The sequence below is a fragment of the Nerophis ophidion genome, linkage group LG15 (genome assembly GCF_033978795.1).
Source record: "Nerophis ophidion isolate RoL-2023_Sa linkage group LG15, RoL_Noph_v1.0, whole genome shotgun sequence".
Classification (NCBI taxonomy): Eukaryota; Metazoa; Chordata; class Actinopteri; order Syngnathiformes; family Syngnathidae; genus Nerophis; species Nerophis ophidion.
Window position 1 is genome coordinate 9159511 of NC_084625.1, and position 21312 is coordinate 9180822.

Here is a 21312-nt window from a genome sequence, read left to right on the forward strand (position 1 = left end):
ATAGGTCATAAAACCTCAGCTACAAGTTGTAATATCTTACTGAGATCATTTAGGACCAAAACTCTTAAAACAAGTAAAACACTCTAACATAAAATCTGCTTAGTTAGAAGAATTATCTTATCAGACAGAAAATAAGCAAATATCACCCTTATTTGAAATATTTAATCTTACTTAGATTTCAGTTTTTGCAGTGTACCCGGCTTCGAAAAACTTATTCCTCATCCTCTTTTTGTTCGGGCTCAAAAATATAAGGTTTTGTAACATAATTTTTCTCAAAGTAATCGTTCAATGTCAATCAATCAATGTTTATTTATTTAGCCCTAAATCACAAGTGTCTCAAAGGGCTGCACAAGCCACAACGACATCCTCGGTTCAGAGCCCACATAAGGGCAAGGAAAAACTCAAAACCCAGTGGGATGTCAATGTGAATGGCTATAAGAAACCTTGGAGAGGACCGCAGATGTGGGTGACATCCACCCACCCCACCCACCTCTACGGGAGACCGGATGCAATGGTCGTCGAGTGGGTCTAACATAATAATCGTTGTTGGCTCTCACGAAGTCTGCTTAATTTGCACTGTTGTTAATGGGGAAGGGATCCATGGTTCCTAACGCTACGTCACAGATCACGCAACTGGCTGCCTCATTAATTTGTTAAAATGGCTTGAAAATCTCTGTGAGATTGATACTATTTTGATCATATCTACTATATATATTTTTATATATACCAATAGCTTTAATATAGAGGTAACTTGTTTTTCCACTCTACTGCTACTTTAACAGTTATCTGACTGTCTTTACGCAGGACTCCATCACAGAGGAAGTAGTAGAGCTGATGGCGCCTTACCTGGAAATGGACGACTACAACCTGGAGTCAGCCAAGAGGATCTGTGGCAACGTGGCTGGACTATGTTCGTGGACACAGGCCATGGTCGACTTTTTCTCCATCAACAAGGAAGTCCTTCCTCTGAAGGTAAACTTCCTCCAAGACGTCCAGCACTTGCCTGGACGAAGCCTTTAATGAAGTTACAGGAAGCGCTTATGTAACGTTGTGTTTGTGTGTCCATGCTAACAGGCCAACCTGGCGCTGCAGGAGTCTCGGCTGCTGGTGGCTCAGGCTGAGTTAGCGCAAGCTCAGGAGCAACTGGATGCGAAACAGCAGCAGCTGGATGCTGTGCAGGTGACCACGTGACTTCCCTCCTTTCGTTGTTCTTTCATGATCTAGAAATGACACAACCTTGTTGATTGAACTGGACTAAAGGCACTCTATGATGCCGCCATGATGGAGAAGCAGCACTTGGAGGACGATGCCTCTGCGTGCCGTCGTAAAATGACCAACGCAACGGCGCTTATTGACGGCCTTGGAGGAGAAAAAGTCAGCTTTCAATTGTTCCTGTTTACCTGTGCTTCTTCATGTCAAGGACCTCTCCCTCCATCTTCCTGCTTTTCAGGTACGCTGGACTGCCAGCAGCGGCGGTTTTCAGACACAGATCAAACGGCTGGTCGGGGACGTCCTTTTGGCCTCTGGCTTCCTGTCCTACGCGGGACCCTTCAACCAGGAGTACCGCAGCATTCTGTTGGAGATGTGGAAAAAGGAATTGGAGGACAAGCTCATCCCCTTCAGCCCAGTAAGACCACAGCTCTTGCTCCGCCCCCTCAGGTAACATCATATTGGTTGACATCTTATTCCACCCCCAGGATGTGAATGTGATTGGTCTCCTGGTGGACAACGCCACAGTCAGCGAATGGAACCTTCAAGGGCTGCCCAGCGATGACCTGTCCACCCAGAATGGTATCGTGGTGACCAAGGCGGCCCGATACCCGCTGCTGATTGACCCCCAGGGTCAAGGGAAAGCATGGATTCAGAACCGAGAGCGAGAGCAGAACCTGCAGGTAAAGATGCAGGGTGCTGCACTGCAAAAAGTCAGTGTTCAAAAACAAGAAAATAAATTTCAAAAATTAGGGGTATTTTACTTGAACTAAGCAAAATTATCTGCCAATTGAACAAGAAAATTTGGCTTGTCAAGACTTTCCAAAACAAGTCAAATTAGCTAACTTCAATGAATCCAAAAATACCTTAAAATAAGTATATTCTCACTAATAACGAGTGCACTTTTCTTAGTAGAAAAAAAGAGACCTTTTTGCTCCATATGTTGAAAAATATTGTTAAGTGAGGTAAATGCTAGTGCCATTATCTTGACATAATGATATGCACTCGGCATTACATTTCTTGAAACCAGCAAACTTATACTAAAAACTAATTTATTGTTCTTAATGGAAAGGCAACAAGGCTCACGCAAATCATATGGTCTAAAAATGCATTTGTCCATCGAAAACATGACATCATCGCGCCAAGTGCGTGCTCTTTCAGTTCATTAGTGCGCATATAATATATACACCCCGGCCAAATTTTTTTAATTGTAATTTTGAAGAATTTATCTAAATGTGCATGAACCTTTTATGTTCAAAATGGTTAGAAATGTCACATGTTAAATGTTTAAATATTAACTGTCCGTTTGCTCTACTGTGCCAACTGTACTACTATATGAGTATGTATTTTCTATTGTTTCATTGAAAGTAAAACAGCAAAGTCCATTTGGCTGTCATCTGTTTTAATTATAAGACAGTTGTGTCAGTCATAATTTTTTTTTTCAAGCTTGAAATAAGAAATTATTACTTTAAAAAAGTAGTTTTATACTTGTGAGTGTTGATGACACAGCTTTGCATCAGTTGATTTTCTAGTTTCAAGCATGTTCTACTCAATATAGGTCATAACATCTCAGCAACAAACTGTAATATCTTACTGAGATCATTTAGGACCAAAACCCTTAAAACAAGTAAAACACTCTAACATAAAATCTGCTTAGTGAAAAGAATTCTCTTATCAGAGAAAAAATAAGCAAATATCACCCTTATTTGAGATATTTAATCGTACTTAGATTTCAGTTTTTGCAGTGTGTAAATGAAGTTAAAACAATACATTCAACCTGATTGATGAATTTCTCACCTCTTTCAGGTGACGTCTTTAAACCACAAATACTTTCGTTCCCACCTGGAGGACACTTTGTCTCTCGGGCGCCCCCTACTCCTGGAGGACATTGGAGAGGAACTGGACCCTGCACTGGACAACATCCTTGACAAAAACTACATCAAGTCTGGATCCACTTACAAGGTACGTCAGCTGCACACAATCCAACAACCCGAACAAATCTGTGGTGATCTTGTCAGTCCAATGTCTTCTGTCCCTTTGGTCTTGCAGGTGAAGGTTGGAGACAAAGAAGTGGATGTGATGAAGGGTTTCACCCTTTACATCACCACCAAACTGGCCAACCCTGCCTACAGCCCAGAGATCAGTGCCAGGACGTCCGTGGTGGACTTCACGGTCACACAGAGAGGCCTGGAGGACCAACTTCTGGGACGTGTCATTCTTCTGGAGAAACAAGTGGGACCTGAAGCATCCCAGCGCTTTAAAGGCCTACTGAAATGAGATTTTCTTATTTAAACGGGGATAGCAGGTCCATTCTGTGTCATACTTTATCATTTGGCGATATTGACTTATTTTAGCTGAAAGGATTTAGTAGAGAACATCGACGATAAAGTTTGCAACTTTTGGTCGCTAATAAAAAAGCCTTGCCTGTACCGGAAGTAGCAGACAATATGTGACGTCACGGGTTGTGGAGCTCCTCACATCTGAACATTGTTTACAATCATGGCCACCAGGAGCGAGAGCGATTCGGACCTAGAAAGCGACGATTTTCCCATTAATTTGAGCGAGGATGAATGATTCGTGGATGAGGACTAGAAAAAAAAAAAAGACGAGGGCAGTGGGAGAGATTCAGATGTTTTTAGACAAATTTACTAGGATAATTCTGGAAATCCCTTATCTGCTTATTGTGTAACTAGTGTTTTAGTGAGATTATATGGTCGTACCTGTACAACCTGAAGGTCGGCCCCGCACCTTTCTTCAGCACCAGTTGACGGGTGGTGGCAATGCCCGTCTCTGCCCTTCGCAAGGGACCTGCTTCGAAACACGATCTTTCGAAATGATCGCTGCATAATACACTGTACTTTGTGTGTGGGTCCAATCCAACCGTGTTCGCTTGACATCTCTGTTCCATAGTAAAGCTTGACTGTCATCTTTCGGGAATGTAAACAATGAAACACCGGCTGTGTTTGTGTTGCTAAAGGCGGCCGCAATACACCGCTTCCCACCTACAGCTTTTTTCTTTGACGTCTCCAGTATTCATTGAACAAATTGCAAAAGATTCAGCAACACAGATGTCCAGAATACTCTGAAAGTATGCGATGAAAACAGACGACTTATAGCTGGTAATGGTGATGGAACCAAATGTCCTCTACAATGCGTTTCAGCATGATACTTCCGCGCGAAATTTAAAATTGCAATTTAGTAAATTAAACCGGCCGTATTGGCATGTGTTGCAATGTTAATATTTCATCATTGATATATAAACTATCAGACTGCGTGGTCGGTAGTAGTGGGTTTCAGTAGGCCTTTAAGTTTAAACCATTGTATGTCGCCACTGAAACGGTTTTTCCTGTTTGCTGTGGCCCCACCAGGAGCTGGAGGCGGAGCGTGTGCAGCTCCTAGAAGAGGTGACGTCCAACAAGAGGAAGATGCAGGAGCTGGAGGACAGTTTGCTCTTCAGACTGACCAGCACTCAGGGCTCTCTGGTGGAGGACGAGTCTCTGATCGAGGTGTTGCGGGTCACCAAGACCACTGCTCTGGAGGTATCACCTGTGCTACTCAGTGGTGATCAGTGTTAAGCAATGCGTGTCTCCTACTAGTAACGAGTAATCGAAATAATTACTTACGTACGTCACAACATTGATGTAACGTGGCACGCGACTTTTGATGTGGTTGTTCGTCAGCAAGACAGCGTCAGAAGCACAGAGAATTTAAGTGAAGTGTGAGGCGAAGTGAAGACTTAATACAACTAAATGCGTGCATTTTTAAGTAATACTAACATTTTTAGATTATAATAAGTCTCTTATTCTTTTTAATAACATTATTTTTCTGAAGCTAACCAACAATAAATAAAATACTTCTTACCATTAATGCAACTTCTTGAACAGGTGCGGTAGAAACTGGATGGATGGATTAAAATGCATGAGAATGTTTTATATTTTGAACGTTATTTTTGACACTGTGATTACCAGCGGAATTATTCATTACTTACCGTATTAAGCAATGTCAGCTAAGATTTATCTGAGAGCCAGATGCAGTCATCAAAAGAGCCACATCTGGCTCTAGAGCCATAGGTTCCCTACCCCTGCTCTAATTACTCAAAGCGCTTTACATAGTGAAACACAATATCTAAGTTACATTAAAACCGGTGTAGGCGGCGCTGGGAGCAGGTGGGTAAAGTGTCTTGCCCAAGGACACAACGGCAGTGACTAGAATGGCGGAAGCGGGGATCGAACCTGGAACCCTGAAGTGAAGTGAAGTGAAGGGAATTATATTTATATAGCGCTTTTCTCAAGTGACTCAAAGCGCTTTACATAGTGACACCCACTATCTAAGTTACATTTAAACCAGTGTGGGTGGCACTGGGAGCAGGTGGGTAAAGTGTCTTGCCCAAGGACACAACGGCAGTGACAAGGATGGTACAAGCGGGAATCGAACCTGCAACCCTCAAGTTACTGGCACGGCCGCTCTACCAAGCATGCCACGCCTATCCCCCAATTCAATGCAGGAAGTAACTTTTTACTGATGAAAGCAACAACCAAGTAGAAGCATTTAAGTCTCACCTTAAAACTCATTTGTATACTCTAGCCTTTAAATGGACTTCCTTTTTAGACCAGTTGATCTGCCGTTTCTTTTCTTTTTCTTCTATGTCCCACTCTCCCTTGTGGAGGGGGTCCGGTCCGATCTGGTGGCCATGTACTGCTCGCCTGTGTATCGGTTGGGGACATCTCTGCGCTGCTGATCCGCCTCCGCTTGGGATGGTTTCCTGCTGGCTCCGCTGTGAACGGGACTCTCGCTGCTGTGTTGGATCCGCTTTGGACTGGACTCTCGCGACTGTGTTGGATCCATTGGGAATTGCACTTTCACAGTATCATGTTAGACCCGCTCGACATCCATTGCTTTCCTCCTCTCTAAGGTTCTCATAGTCATTATTGTCACCGATGTCCCACTGGGTGTGAGTTTTCCTTGCCCTTATGTGGGCCTACCGAGGATGTCGTGGTGGTTTGTGCAGCCCTTTGAGACACTAGTGATTTAGGGCTATATAAGTAAACATTGATTGATTGATTGATTGAAATGTACATTAAATAAGAAACTGCAACATCACACAGCAAACAACACACAACATGAAAGTACACTTTCTCACAATCCTACCACTGCGAGAGAGATTTAATTTTATTATTTGTATTTATTTATTTGAATTAAGACAATGCATATTCATCAACATAGAGCCACAATGTAAATAGTTAGCACAATAGCTAATTTTCATCCAATGTCCTAAGGCAGGTTAAGTATGGTAAACATTCAACAAGAGAAAAAGTACATAAATCAGAAGACATTACACATTACAAGCATACCATCAGCACAGACCATGGACAAAAAATACAACAAACAAAAAACCAAAAAAAACGTGAATATTGTAATTGTGCGTGCATGTCTGATTAGGACCGGCATGGCGTAGTGGATAGAGCGGCTGTGCCAGAAACCTGAGGGTTGCAGGTTCGCTTCCCACCTGTTGACATCCAAATAGCTGCCGTTGTGTCCTTGGGCAGGACACTTCACCCTTTGCCCCCGGTGCCACTCACACTGGTGAATGAATGATGAATAAATGATTGGTGGTGGTCGGAGGGGCCGTAGGCGCAAACTGGCAGCCACGCTTCCGTCAGTCTACCCCAGGGCAGCTGTGGCTACTAATGTAGCTTACAACCACCAGGTGTGAATGAATGATGGGTTCCAACTTTTCTGTGAGTGCTTTGAGTATCTAACAATAGAAAAGCGCGATATAAATATAATCCATTATTATTATTATTATTAGTTTTCAACCACTGTTTCAGTGCAGTTTTAAATGTTGAATAGGTGTCACAGTTTCTGACATAGGCTGGATAATGAATAATGAACAACAATTCAATGTCTAAAGTGACAACCCTACAATACCCCATTTGTGGAAAAGGAGATGGGAGCACATTCAAGCTAACACAATCTAGTGAACACGGAAAACTGTTGCTGCTAAGCTAAAAGGAGCGCTGTCTGAGTGCGCTCACGCTGACTTCACAGGTGGCTTGGCAACAGGCACAGCCTTTTAAAGGCACACAAACACATTCTGCTCTCATGAAACATCCCTCAACTGCATATGCCAGATATTTTGAGCTTTTTTTTAAGTAACGCATTAAAGGCCTACTGAAAGCCACTACTACCGACCACGCAGTCTGAGAGTTTCTATATCAATGATGAAATATTAACATTGCAACACATGCCAATACGGCCGGTTTAGTTTACTAAATTACAATTTAAAATTTCCTGCGGAGTTTCTTGTTGAAAATGTCGCGGAATGATTACGCGTGTTTGTGACGTTATTAGTTGGAGGGGACATATTAGCCCAGCACCACTTGCGCCTAAAAATCGTCTCTTTTTATCGCATATTTACACAGTAATTTGGACATCTGGGTTGCTGAATCTTTTGCAATTTGTTCAATTAATAATGGAGACTATAAATAAGAATCCTGTTGGTGGAAAGCGGTGGATTGCAGCTGACTTTAGCACCGAGACACAGCCGGCTTTTCTTTGTTTTTGTTGTGAAGCTTTAACACAGAGCGGTCAAGCGAACATGTTTCTCTACGTCAATGGTTCCCAAACTTTTGCAGGCTGGCGCCCCCTTGGCTCCCCAGTGAATTCCTAGCGCCCCCCCCACCCACAGACACATATGGAAACAAACACCTCTTTCTTGATATTTGGTATGCTGCAATTTGAAAAGAGAAAGGTTAAACACAAATGTGTATTTCACAAATAAAACCCAATTTAGTAAACCAATTTATTTTTTAGCAGTTTTAACTGTTTCAGCAACATAGAATGGTAAATAAACATTCCACCAGTAACCTTCATTGTCTCACACTTAATATTAATGGGATGGAGTCTATGCTGTCGGATCTGACTGGGCCAGAGCGGCGTGTGGTAACCGGACCCTGATGCGTCGTCCACTGACTCGTCCTGCTGCACGTGTTGTGTACAAATCATCAAACAAACGTTCGAACTTCTGACTTCGACTTCGGACTGCCGCCCCCCTACCGCCCCCTTCTTCCTCACCGCCCCCCCCAGATCTTTCCACCGGGGCAGTACCGCCCACTTTGGGAACCACTGCTCTACGTCAATACATACATTTTTGGATGGGAAAATTGTCGGCTCATACTGGAGACATCAGCGGATTATGGGACCTTCTCCTGTAGCTGTCAAAAAGCAGCTGTGATCTTCGGCTTTCTCTGACACACTGGCGTTCACCGCAGCCATCCGACTTTCAGGTATGACTTTACTCATTTAATCGCACTAAAATACTATTAACACAATAAGCAGATAAGGGATTTTCCAGAATTATCCTAGTAAATGTGTCTACTTACATCTGGAACGCTACCACTGCCGCCGCCCGAAGCAGTCGCTTTTTTTTTTTTTTTTTTTTCTGGGACGGCGTGGCGCAGTGGGAGAGTTGCCGTGTGCAACCCGAGGGTCCCTGGTTCAAATCCCACCTAGTACCAACCTCGTCACGTCCGTTGTGTCCTGAGCAAGACACTTCACCCTTGCTCCTGATGGGTGCTGGTTGGTGCCTTGCATGGCAGCTCCCTCCATCAGTGTGTGAATGTGTGTGTGAATGGGTAAATGTGGAAGTAATGTCAAAGCGATTTGAGTACCTTGAAGGTAGAAAAGCGCTATACAAGTACAACCCATTTATTCTTTTTTTTTTGTGCCTCACTAACTTTCCTCATCCACGAATCTTTCATCCTCGCTCAAATTAATGGGGAAATTGTCGCTTTCTCGGTCCGAATAGCTCTTGCTGCAATGTGAGGATGTGAGGAGTCCTCCCACCGGTGACGTCACGCGCACATCGTCTGCTACTTCCGGTAAAGGCAAAGCTTTTTTTATTAGCGACCAAAAGTTGCGAACTTTATCGTCAATGTTCTCTACTAAATCCTTTCAGCAAAAATATGGCAATATCGTGAAATGATCAAGTATGACACATAGAATGGACCTGCTATCCCCGTTTGAATAAGAAAATCTCATTTCAGTAGGCCTTTAAATACTTTTTCTAGTAATTATTGCATTCATGAAAGCGCAATTCCGAAGTTAACAACACTAGAGTAACTAATTACTTTTTTAAAGTAATTTGGGGAAGGCTGGTAGTGATGTTTGTCACATGATGCTAGGAAAGGAGGAGGACACATCAGCATCTTTTCTTCCAGGTGAGCGAGAAGTTGTCCATCGCTGCCGAGACAGAAGTCAAGATCAACCAGGCAAGGGAGGAGTACCGGCCCGTGGCCACCAGGGGGAGCATCCTGTACTTCCTGATTGTGGAGATGTCGTTGGTAAACCTCATGTATCAGACATCTTTGCGTCAGTTCCTGGGCCTCTTTGACTCGTCCATGCAGCTCTCTGTCAGGTCGCAGGTCACCTCCAAACGCATCAGCAACATCATCAGCTTCCTCACCTTTCAGGTGGCCGCCACACCGCCCTCTCGCCTACTCCTGGCCATTTAATGTAGGCAAACAGCTGTTTGTCCCGCCCACAGGTGTACTGTTACACAGCTCGAGGTCTCTATGAGGAACACAAGCTGCTCTTCACCTTGTTGTTGGCGCTGAAGGTGGACCTGCAGGCCAAGAACATCATGCACTCTGACGTGCTGATCTTCATCAAAGGTCCGAGCATCCTCCTCTCCCTGCGCCCTAGATTCAGCGAAGTCATGTTCAAATTGATTGCTGTCTGCAGGCGGCGCCTCTCTTGATCTCAACTCTGTGGAACCAAAACCACGCCGCTGGATCCTGGATCAGACCTGGCTCAACCTGGTGCAGCTGTCCAGCCTCTCTGTGTTCTGTCAGATCCTGACCCAGGTACGACGCATCACCGCGGCGTCGCAGCGGGCCAGAGCCAAGCATCGATGCTTTTGGTTTTCCAGGTAAGCCGGAACGAGAAGGCCTGGAAGACGTGGTTTGACAACTCGGCACCAGAGGACGCCACGTTGCCTGATGGCTATGAGCAGAAGCTTGACACCTTTCAGAAGCTGCTTCTAATCCGCAGCTGGTGCCCGGACCGAACCATTGCGCAGGTCTGCTCCAGGTCACTTGGTCCAAATGTACTGGTGGTTTGTCACGATGCCAATGACTAACTGGTTGTGCAGGCACGGCGCTACATCGCCCAGTCTTTGGGTCAGCAGTACGCCGAAGGTTTGGTTCTGGATCTGGACGCCATGTTGGCAGAGAGCGACAACAGGACTCCCATGGTTTGTCTTCTCTCGATGGGTTCCGACCCAACAGAGAACATTGAGCGACTAGCCAAGCAAAAGGTGCTCAAGATTACAACTAAATACTTTATTTTCAACCCTTGAATCACTTTGTTGTGGACCTGCAGGGAGCACCGTGCCGTCCCATCTCCATGGGACAAGGGCAGGAAGTCCATGCTCGCAGGCTTTTGGCCAAAAGCATGACGGACGGCGGCTGGCTCCTCCTCCAGAACTGCCATCTGGGACTGGACTTTCTGGATGAGCTGTTGGAGACGGTCACCATGACAACAGCAGAGAGTGTCCACAGGGACTTTAGGGTGTGGCTGACAACGGACGTCCACCCGAGGTGAGACCACAACATGGACCTTCAAGTTGAATGCTGTTCTGGTGGACTTCGTCTTTGCCCAGGTTCCCCATCAGTTTTCTTCAGTCGTCCATCAAGTTCACCAACGAGCCTCCTCTCGGTAAAAATCTCCTCATCGAAGAACACATCTTTCAGGTTTTTCACGTTCCCTCATGATTCTTGATTAGGGATGAAGGCGGGTCTGAAGAGGACTTTCAGTGGCGTCACTCAAGACCAGTTAGAGATCAGTAGCCTGCCTCAGTGGCGCCCCCTGCTGTATGCCGTCGCCTTCCTGCACACCACTGTGCAGGTAAGCCTTGTCTTTTTTAGCAAACGTAAAGGGAAACTGCACTTTTTGGGGGATTTTTACCTATCAATTACAATTCTATGTGAGACAAGAACACATGTTTTTCTTTTTTATGCAAGAGAAGTTAAGTCCCTACCTTTAGTCAAAAGTGATTTATGACCCCCCATAAAACAATGATTTATGACCCTCAAGGTCAAAGGTCAATGATTTATGAGGGGTCAAGTTCAAAGGTTAATGATTTATGAGGGGGTCAAGGTTAAAGGTCAAGGTTAAAGGTCAGGTTCAAATGTCAGGTTCAAATATCAAGGTCAAGTGGGTGTGGCTTACCCGGAAGAGGGTGGAGTTAAGACCTGCGGTGGGAGTGGTTAAACCAGGAAGAGGGTGGAGTTTTAAACAGAAAGAGGGCAGAGTTAAGACCTGCGGTGGGAGTGGTTAAACCAGGAAGAGGGTGGAGTTAAGACCTGACAGGGAACAGAGGAGGGTTCAGTTTTTTTAAGAAAGCAATGTCATCTGAGCAGCATGTGACCATATATTTGATAGTTTAAATGTTTACGATCGTTTGAAACAACTTCCAGATTTCGATGTATTGATGGCTGGGAATGTTACGTGTGGAGATGTGGACACGCACGCACTTCACACACACACACACACACACACACACACACACACACACACACACACACACACAAACACACACACACACACACACACACACACACACACACACACACACACACACACAAACACACACACACACACACACACATTCGTACGCACTGTTATTACCATGTTATTAGACATTGTCTTAGTCATTATTTGGAGCTTTATACGTTAGCGTAAAGACTTTGTTCGATTCGGTCATGATTAGTGAAACGCCTGTTTCGATTGATAAAAATAATAAAACTTACATTGACGCTCCGCAAAAAAGTCGAGTGTTTCTAAATCGTATTCAGTTTTCAGCTAAAAGAAAGAAGAGACGGAAGCCCTTTCTCGATATTTTCATCGTTATCTACCGTGGATTGGGAAGTTTTTGGTGGACACGCACACACACACGCACACACACACACACACACACACACGCACGCACGCACGCACGCACGCACGCACGCACGCACGCACGCACGCACGCACACACACACACACACACACACACACACACACACACACACACACACACACACACACACACACACACACACACACACATTCGTACGCACTGAAACAACTTCCGTACCTCACGAAAACATATTTAAACAGATGGAAAAAACTATCGCAGAACACAGTGTCACGTAGCAACTGGTCTTTACGGTCGTTTGAATCAACAGGTCAGTTTGGGGGACAAAAGGAGGGTTCAGTTTTTACTGACTTCCCATCTGACAGTTTAAATGTTTATGACCGTTTGAATCAACAGGACACGCACGCACACACACACACACGCACGCACACACACACACACACACACATACACACACACACGCACACACACACACACACACACACACACACACACCATTACCTCTGCTTTACCATGTTATTAGACATTGGTTTAACTCCATTTAAGCATTTAAACGTTAAAAGCATTGCACTTGTACGACGTTGTAATACTTTTTTTTTACCAGCCGATGACGACGAAGTGAAAGACGATGAACTTTGCTTAAACAGTCTTACAAAGTTGGAAGATGATTATCGAGGTGTGTTTAAACCTTCGAATTATTTAATATTGTGTGTATTCATTATTTTGTTTTATAGAGGATTTGCCGTAAGATCCTAACGCGATCGTTTTAACACAATCGCAGTCTGGTGAGTCAAATGATTCTCATTTTACAAGAAAAAAAACATGCGGTATACGATACATATATACATATATTTACTTACATCTCCGGCTCGCTGGTCTCCCTTAAAGCTGGCGGGTCCGTCAACGGCCGTTCCAGGCAGAGGAGAAGGCTTGATTGTGCCAAAGACTCCAGACATCGAATCCTTGCTCCGAGGGGAAATCATCGAAAACGACGGTGAATGTCCGACAGGCACCCGCTGTAAGTTTTTCTCGTTTTCTGTAAGCTTTTTTAAGATTCTCAGGAGCTTTAAAGAGCTCCTCTCATTCCAATGTCTTTCGCTCAAATGAATTTCGCGCCTAAGGGGAATGGGCGGGGACTGATTCCGGAGGTGGGCGGTTGTTTCCGCCAAGCAACCTTCTGGTTGAAATGGAGTGTGGATCAAGATGGATCCCTACTCTATATTCTTTTATTTAACCCAATGTTTTTTAAATACGTGTATAATGCTTTATATCCTATGTGTTGTGAATTCCATCCTACAATATCTTCCAAGGAACCCAAAGAAATGTTACCACACCTCCCGCTTTATTTATTCTATAGATTGCCTGAACTATTTCATAAACTAAATCTTGTCTTGTTTCTGATGCTATGTTTTTTATGCTCATCAATGCATTGTTGGACTGCGAGCACACAACTACTTTCCTTGCTTTGTTTTCCTCTATCCAGTTAACTGCCATATAAATTGCTACCAATTCCCCCGTAAAAACAGATAGTTTATCACTGATTATTTTATTTAATACTATGTTTCCTTGTGGGATAACTGCTACAGCTCTTACCTTTATTTTTTTTTTATATAGTTTTTGATGCATCCGTATATATCATATCTCAATCCATTTTTCTATCCGGTAACTATTTAAATTTCTATTCTTTAGTAATTGCATGTTTTCTTTTGGGTTATCAAACATCCACGGTGGTATTGCAGGCATTGGTACTGTAGGACTAACTTTAATATTGTCAATTTTAACTTTATTACATATGTCTCCTATAATCCACCCAAAACTATTCTTTTTTGTTTTCTCTTTTTCTTGGCAGATTGGTAACACTGGACAAGTCGGATATCCTTGCTTGGATCCTTTTAAAGTTGCCCGATAAACTGCTGAGAGTTGATCTCTCCTCTTGTCCAAAGGTTTTTCGTTCATTTTTACTTGTAATACTGGCACTAGGGTTGATGTAGTAGCTCCACAACATAACCTTAAAGCCTGTGACTGGATCCGGTCTATTTTCCCAAGTCATGTTTTTGAAGCAGATTGGTAAATAATGCATCCGTAATCAATAACAGATGGAATTAAAGTTATAAATATATACATGTATTGTTTTCAACGTTAACCTATCAGCCCCCCAATCATTACCCCTCAAAGCCCTCATTATATTTAACACCTTTTTACTTTTTCCCCTATTTTTTTATTTTCCGGAAGGAACACTCCTGAAGGAATAAATAAAGTACTATCTAATCTAATCTAATCAAATCTATTTTGCTGATGTGAGTTGACTAGTTCATATTTTTATCAAACCATATTCCTAAATATTTAAATACTTGTACCTCTTCTATATTTTCACCTTAGAGTTTTTATTTGGAGCTTGTTTGGTACTTTTGTCTTTGTAAAATGTATGACTTTTGTCTTTCCAACAGAGAATCTTAAACCTCAAGCCGTTCCCCAGTCTTGAACATTATTTACCACTTTGTTAGTTTTTTGATTATTTCTTTTGACTCTAAATAATATACTAGTCTTTCATTAATCTTTTTTTTTTTTCCATTACTTTTCCCCAAATTTATAATTTCCTGCCTCTTCCGGGTCTTACCCTGACTTGCATATTGGAATTGTTACCGCTAATTTTCCCCTCTGCCGGTCATTTTCCTTCTTCATATATCCTGTCATATCATTTCAAGACCACTTCTTTGACGATGCTACCTAAGTTTTTGATCATTTGATAACCCGCTAGGTCTTTCCCCGGTGACGTATTTTTAACCTTTTTCAAAATTCGAACCATTTCATTCAAAGAAAATGTCATATCCATAGTGTTGGTAAAGCTATTATCGTTGTCTTCCATCATTTCCCCAATATTTAAACTCATTGTTTTTTCTCTCTTTTGTTTTTCCACATTTCTCAAATTATCATTACTGTGCACTTTAACACATTTTTTTTGCTAAAGGTTCTGCTGTTTCTTTACCCGTGACTACATCTTCTTTAATAAATGTGGCACATCATCCTCTTTACCCTTCATTCCTATCTTTACGAATCGTTATATATCCTTTTATTATAAAGTTAAATTTTGGCTTCAGCCCTGTTTCTTGAATACAAATTATACGTGGTTTAGTTTTCATATTTTTAATATATCCCTTTAATTCATGTTCGGTTGCTATCAAACTTCTGGCATTCCACCGGACCATTAACAGGGTGTTGGAATGTGGTAACATGACTCCGTCACGTCTACTCTCCGTAGTACAGCTTGCACCCGGTACCAAGATAGTTCTTTCAACAACTTTGATGCTGCTTTGACAATTATTTTGATCTTCTCAGTCTTATTTTTACTTTCATTTTGTATCAAAGCTGAGTTGTGCTCTCTGGTTTATTTTGCAAATGAACCGACAGAACATGATCATGTACAAGACTCGCCTACCCACAATGCACTGCAACCCAACGCTCCTGGTCGGATGTTTTTTTCGGGGTTCATGGAGAGATGCGGTAAAGAGTGGTAGCCAAGACACACGGTCACACACGGTCACACACGGTCACACACGGTCACACACGGTCACACTCGGCAATTATTTTGACCTGGGGAGCAGATATAGAGGAAAAAAAATTTGTCTGGGGGGCCGGGATATCTGATTTTCAGGTACAAAAAACTTCACAATGACACAAAATAAACACAACAGTTAAACCTCACACTAAAAAACAAGACATTGACTTGTACGTTCAAAAGACAGAATAGAACAAGTCAAGACATGCAATGCCATCTACAAAATGTTATGTAAATGTTAGTCATTACACACGCAGCTATGGTTTTGATGTATTTGTTACAGACATGTTTACGTCAAGTAACATCACATGGTTCCATTTGCACCTTTCAACAAATCTGAAAAGGAATATTAAGAAGTAAAACTTATATTTAATCCTACCTCTTCTCCGAGCACACGGTGACCGTACATACGGGTCGAAAAATGTTGACCTAATTCAGCATTTCTCAAAGTGTGGGGAATAGAGACATGACAGGTGGGGCGCGAGGAAAGGGAGGAAATTTTTTATTTTTGATTTTTTTTTTACTATGCTTTCATTTTCTATACACACTGTAAATCACTTTGTGATTCTGTCTGTGAAATCCGCCGTATAAATAAATGTAAATTACTTATTTTTCCTGTAGGCTTTAAATTTCTCGGCAGGAGCGAAAGTTTGACAGACATAGCAACAGTAACTTTTGCAGGCAGGGCTAAGAGGAACAAACTTTCGCGCGGATGGGTAGCAGGCTAATGTGCGGACCACAATTACACAAAATGGATACATTTGCAACTCGCACCTCAAAGGTCTGCGGAGAAACAAAAATATGACGGGTCTAATCAAACAAAAAGTCAACCTAAAAGAAAATATGGCGAAGGGTATCTTGCTCTTGGATTCACGGCAGCGGAGGTGGGGGCAGAGGAGAGACCCCTGTGTGTTCTTTGTCTAAAACGGCTAGCAGCAGACAGCCTGAGACCCAACAAAGCAAAGAGACAACTCGAGACCACACATGATGTCCAATAAATTGTTTTGTTGGGGCGATGGGGGTAGGTGGGCCTTGAGTGTAAAGTGGTGATGACAGAAAAAAAAAAGTTTGAGAAGCCCTGACCTAATTGTACGGATCTCACTTTAAACGGCAAACCGATCATTTAAATGTTTTCACTTTGAATATGAAACGAGGAGTAAAATGTACAATATTATCAATTATTTCACAAGGACATGTTTTAAGGATATTGTACAGTATCATTAAATCTAAAATGAATGTGATCACTTTCAGGATCATTTTATTTTTAGCCAGTAAACATCTGTTATGTACTTTTGAATCGGGTTTTCCCCTTTAAATAACAAAAATTATAGAATTTTACAATATTCATTATTATTAAATATTAAATGTGCCAACTAGTTTTACGGCATACATCATTCCCCCTTTACCCATTTGTTAAAAAGACGAAAGTTGATGCGAACGCCTACGTGCTGTCAGAAAACTAAAAGAAGAAGAATGCCTTTGTGCAATTACTGCTAATAAATCAATCAATAAAATGCATCAGTCAAATAGTACAGGCAACTTCGTTAACATGGAGCCACAGACAATTTCATTCAAAAAGTCCCAATTGCTAACATAAAGATACAACAACAAATAAAGGCAAAGAAGGCCTAGTAGGTAATTACAACATCAGACAAAGTATTAAAAATGTCGGTCCAATAACTGCACAGGGATGGGCAGAGCCAAAACATGTGTAGCAAGTAAGCTGGAGACTGTTGACACTGAAATAAGGCTATATGTGGCACAGATACAAGATTTATAAACTCTACTTAAAGCCCCACTTAAGAATTTTCAGTTTTGGTTTATATTGGCCGCACCAGTGAACCAAAGCGATGGCGTTTTCCCAAAAGGAAAACCACATTTACCATGAGGACTAGCGCATATAGCGTCCAACTGACACGATAATGCCACAATGATTCTGTATTACTGAACTTTCCACAGTAGGAACCTACATTCGTTTTCTACCACTTATTCCCTTTTGGGGACGTGGGGGTCGCTGGCGCCTATCTCAGCTACAATCGGGTGGAAGGAGGTGTACACCCTGGACAAGTCGCCCCCTCATTGCAGGGTCAACATAGACGGACAACATTCACACCAACCTACATATTTTACTCAAACCTTATATTTGCAGTTTGAAGTCACTGCATTGTTTTTCCTTGTACAGTTCTTTTGAGTTTGTTGCGTGGTTGGTCAGTGTGGAACTGCAAAGTATCGCGCTGGTGGGTATTTATTGCTACCACACAAATTTCCAGTAGCTAAAATTAGTATTATTATTCTGATTTGAGCATTGAAAGTCACTTACTAGTTTAGCAGGAACAGATCCAAAGCAGCATTGGTCTAAAATCTCTTGTCTTTTGACCTCACGCAAGTTAGTGAAAGTCGTGCCATTGTTGATCCTTGATTGTCCCTCCCTTTTTTTTTTTTTGAAAACCCGATTCAAAAGTACATAACAGTTGTTTACTGGCTAAAAATAAAATGATCCTGAAAGTGATCACATTCATTTTAGATTTAATGATACTGTACAATATCCTTAAAACATGTCCTTGTGAAATAATTGATAATATTGTACATTTTACTCCTCGTTTCATATTCAAAGTGAAAACATTTAAATGATCGGTTTGCCGTTTAAAGTGAGATCCGTACAATTAGGTCAGGGCTTCTCAAACTTTTTTTTTTCTGTCATCACCACTTTACACTCAAGGCCCACCTACCCCCATCGCCCCAACAAAACAATTTATTGGACATCATGTGTGGTCTCGAGTTGTCTCTTTGCTTTGTTGGGTCTCAGGCTGTCTGCTGCTAGCCGTTTTAGACAAAGAACACACAGGGGTCTCTCCTCTGCCCCCACCTCCGCTGCCGTGAATCCAAGAGCAAGATACCCTTCGCCATATTTTCTTTTAGGTTGACTTTTTGTTTGATTAGACCCGTCATATTTTTGTTTCTCCGCAGACCTTTGAGGTGCGAGTTGCAAATGTATCCATTTTGTGTAATTGTGGTCCGCACATTAGCCTGCTACCCATCCGCGCGAAAGTTTGTTCCTCTTAGCCCTGCCTGCAAAAGTTACTGTTGCTATGTCTGTCAAACTTTCGCTCCTGCCGAGAAATTTAAAGCCTACAGGAAAAATAAGTAATTTACATTTATTTATACGGCGGATTTCACAGACAGAATCACAAAGTGATTTACAGTGTGTATAGAAAATGAAAGCATAGTAAAAAAAAAATCAAAAATAAAAAATTTCCTCCCTTTCCTCGCGCCCCACCTGTCATGTCTCTATTCCCCACACTTTGAGAAATGCTGAATTAGGTCAACATTTTTCGACCCGTATGTACGGTCACCGTGTGCTCGGAGAAGAGGTAGGATTAAATATAAGTTTTACTTCTTAATATTCCTTTTCAGATTTGTTGAAAGGTGCAAATGGAACCATGTGATGTTACTTGACGTAAACATGTCTGTAACAAATACATCAAAACCATAGCTGCGTGTGTAATGACTAACATTTACATAACATTTTGTAGATGGCATTGCATGTCTTGACTTGTTCTATTCTGTCTTTTGAACGTACAAGTCAATGTCTTGTTTTTTAGTGTGAGGTTTAACTGTTGTGTTTATTTTGTGTCATTGTGAAGTTTTTTGTACCTGAAAATCAGATATCCCGGCCCCCCAGACAAATTTTTTTTCCTCTATATCTGCTCCCCAGGTCAAAATAATTGCCGAGTGTGACCGTGTGTGACCGTGTGTGACCGTGTGTGACCGTGTGTGACCGTGTGTGACCGTGTGTCTTGGCTACCACTCTTTACCGCATCTCTCCATGAACCCCGAAAAAAACATCCGACCAGGAGCGTTGGGTTGCAGTGCATTGTGGGTAGGCGAGTCTTGTACATGATCATGTTCTGTCGGTTCATTTGCAAAATAAACCAGAGAGCACAACTCAGCTTTGATACAAAATGAAAGTAAAAATAAGACTGAGAAGATCAAAATAATTGTCAAAGCAGCATCAAAGTTGTTGAAAGAACTATCTTGGTACCGGGTGCAAGCTGTACTACGGAGAGTAGACGTGACGGAGTCATGTTACCACATTCCAACACCCTGTTAATGGTCCGGTGGAATGCCAGAAGTTTGATAGCAACCGAACATGAATTAAAGGGATATATTAAAAATATGAAAACTAAACCACGTATAATTTGTATTCAAGAAACAGGGCTGAAGCCAAAATTTAACTTTATAATAAAAGGATATATAACGATTCGTAAAGATAGGAATGAAGGGTAAAGAGGATGATGTGCCACATTTATTAAAGAAGATGTAGTCACGGGTAAAGAAACAGCAGAACCTTTAGCAAAAAAAATGTGTTAAAGTGCACAGTAATGATAATTTGAGAAATGTGGAAAAACAAAAGAGAGAAAAAACAATGAGTTTAAATATTGGGGAAATGATGGAAGACAACGATAATAGCTTTACCAACACTATGGATATGACATTTTCTTTGAATGAAATGGTTCGAATTTTGAAAAAGGTTAAAAATACGTCACCGGGGAAAGACCTAGCGGGTTATCAAATGATCAAAAACTTAGGTAGCATCGTCAAAGAAGTGGTCTTGAAATGATATGACAGGATATATGAAGAAGGAAAATGACCGGCAGAGGGGAAAATTAGCGGTAACAATTCCAATATGCAAGTCAGGGTAAGACCCGGAAGAGGCAGGAAATTATAAATTTGGGGAAAAGTAATGGAAAAAAAAAAAAGATTAATGAAAGACTAGTATATTATTTAGAGTCAAAAGAAATAATCAAAAAACTAACAAAGTGGTAAATAATGTTCAAGACTGGGGAACGGCTTGAGGTTTAAGATTCTCTGTTGGAAAGACAAAAGTCATACATTTTACAAAGACAAAAGTACCAAACAAGCTCCAAATAAAAACTCTAAGGTGAAAATATAGAAGAGGTACAAGTATTTAAATATTTAGGAATATGGTTTGATAAAAATATGAACTAGTCAACTCACATCAGCAAAATAGATTTGATTAGATTAGATTAGATAGTACTTTATTTATTCCTTCAGGAGTGTTCCTTCCGGAAAATAAAAAAATAGGGGAAAAAGTAAAAAGGTGTTAAATATAATGAGGGCTTTGAGGGGTAATGATTGGGGGGCTGATAGGTTAACGTTGAAAACAATACATGTATATATTTATAACTTTAATTCCATCTGTTATTGATTACGGATGCATTATTTACCAATCTGCTTCAAAAACATGACTTGGGAAAATAGACCGGATCCAGTCACAGGCTTTAAGGTTATGTTGTGGAGCTACTACATCAACCCTAGTGCCAGTATTACAAGTAAAAATGAACGAAAAACCTTTGGACAAGAGGAGAGATCAACTCTCAGCAGTTTATCGGGCAACTTTAAAAGGATCCAAGCAAGGATATCCGACTTGTCCAGTGTTACCAATCTGCCAAGAAAAAGAGAAAACAAAAAAGAATAGTTTTGGGTGGATTATAGGAGACATATGTAATAAAGTTAAAATTGACAATATTAAAGTTAGTCCTACAGTACCAATGCCTGCAATACCACCGTGGATGTTTGATAACCCAAAAGAAAACATGCAATTACT

General features: G+C 41.7%; 1 protein-coding gene and 2 long non-coding RNA genes across 3 annotated transcripts in view; 2 read left to right on the top strand and 1 right to left on the bottom strand.

Moving 5' to 3' along the window:
* The window catches only part of LOC133569904 (dynein axonemal heavy chain 5-like), an 88218-nt gene that overhangs the window by 58977 nt on the left and 7929 nt on the right, over positions 1-21312 (top strand). The window contains exons 73-88 of the mRNA XM_061922492.1: positions 805-972; positions 1075-1179; positions 1261-1374; positions 1451-1627; positions 1698-1892; positions 3016-3171; positions 3259-3441; positions 4578-4748; positions 9429-9680; positions 9755-9881; positions 9952-10073; positions 10139-10288; positions 10361-10525; positions 10591-10808; positions 10871-10926; positions 10994-11115. Of these exons, the coding sequence (XP_061778476.1) occupies positions 805-972; positions 1075-1179; positions 1261-1374; positions 1451-1627; positions 1698-1892; positions 3016-3171; positions 3259-3441; positions 4578-4748; positions 9429-9680; positions 9755-9881; positions 9952-10073; positions 10139-10288; positions 10361-10525; positions 10591-10808; positions 10871-10926; positions 10994-11115 (2481 nt within the window). The remainder of the gene's footprint in view (positions 1-804; positions 973-1074; positions 1180-1260; positions 1375-1450; positions 1628-1697; positions 1893-3015; positions 3172-3258; positions 3442-4577; positions 4749-9428; positions 9681-9754; positions 9882-9951; positions 10074-10138; positions 10289-10360; positions 10526-10590; positions 10809-10870; positions 10927-10993; positions 11116-21312) is intronic.
* Positions 11233-14242, top strand: LOC133569238 (uncharacterized). The gene is made up of 2 exons (XR_009809777.1): positions 11233-13145; positions 13977-14242. It is a non-coding gene; the product is annotated as an uncharacterized LOC133569238 (long non-coding RNA).
* LOC133569239 (uncharacterized) overlaps positions 20885-21312 on the bottom strand; it is a 1993-nt gene continuing 1565 nt past the window's right edge. Inside the window, exon 2 of the long non-coding RNA XR_009809778.1 lies at positions 20885-21150. This is a non-coding gene — a long non-coding RNA (uncharacterized LOC133569239). The remainder of the gene's footprint in view (positions 21151-21312) is intronic.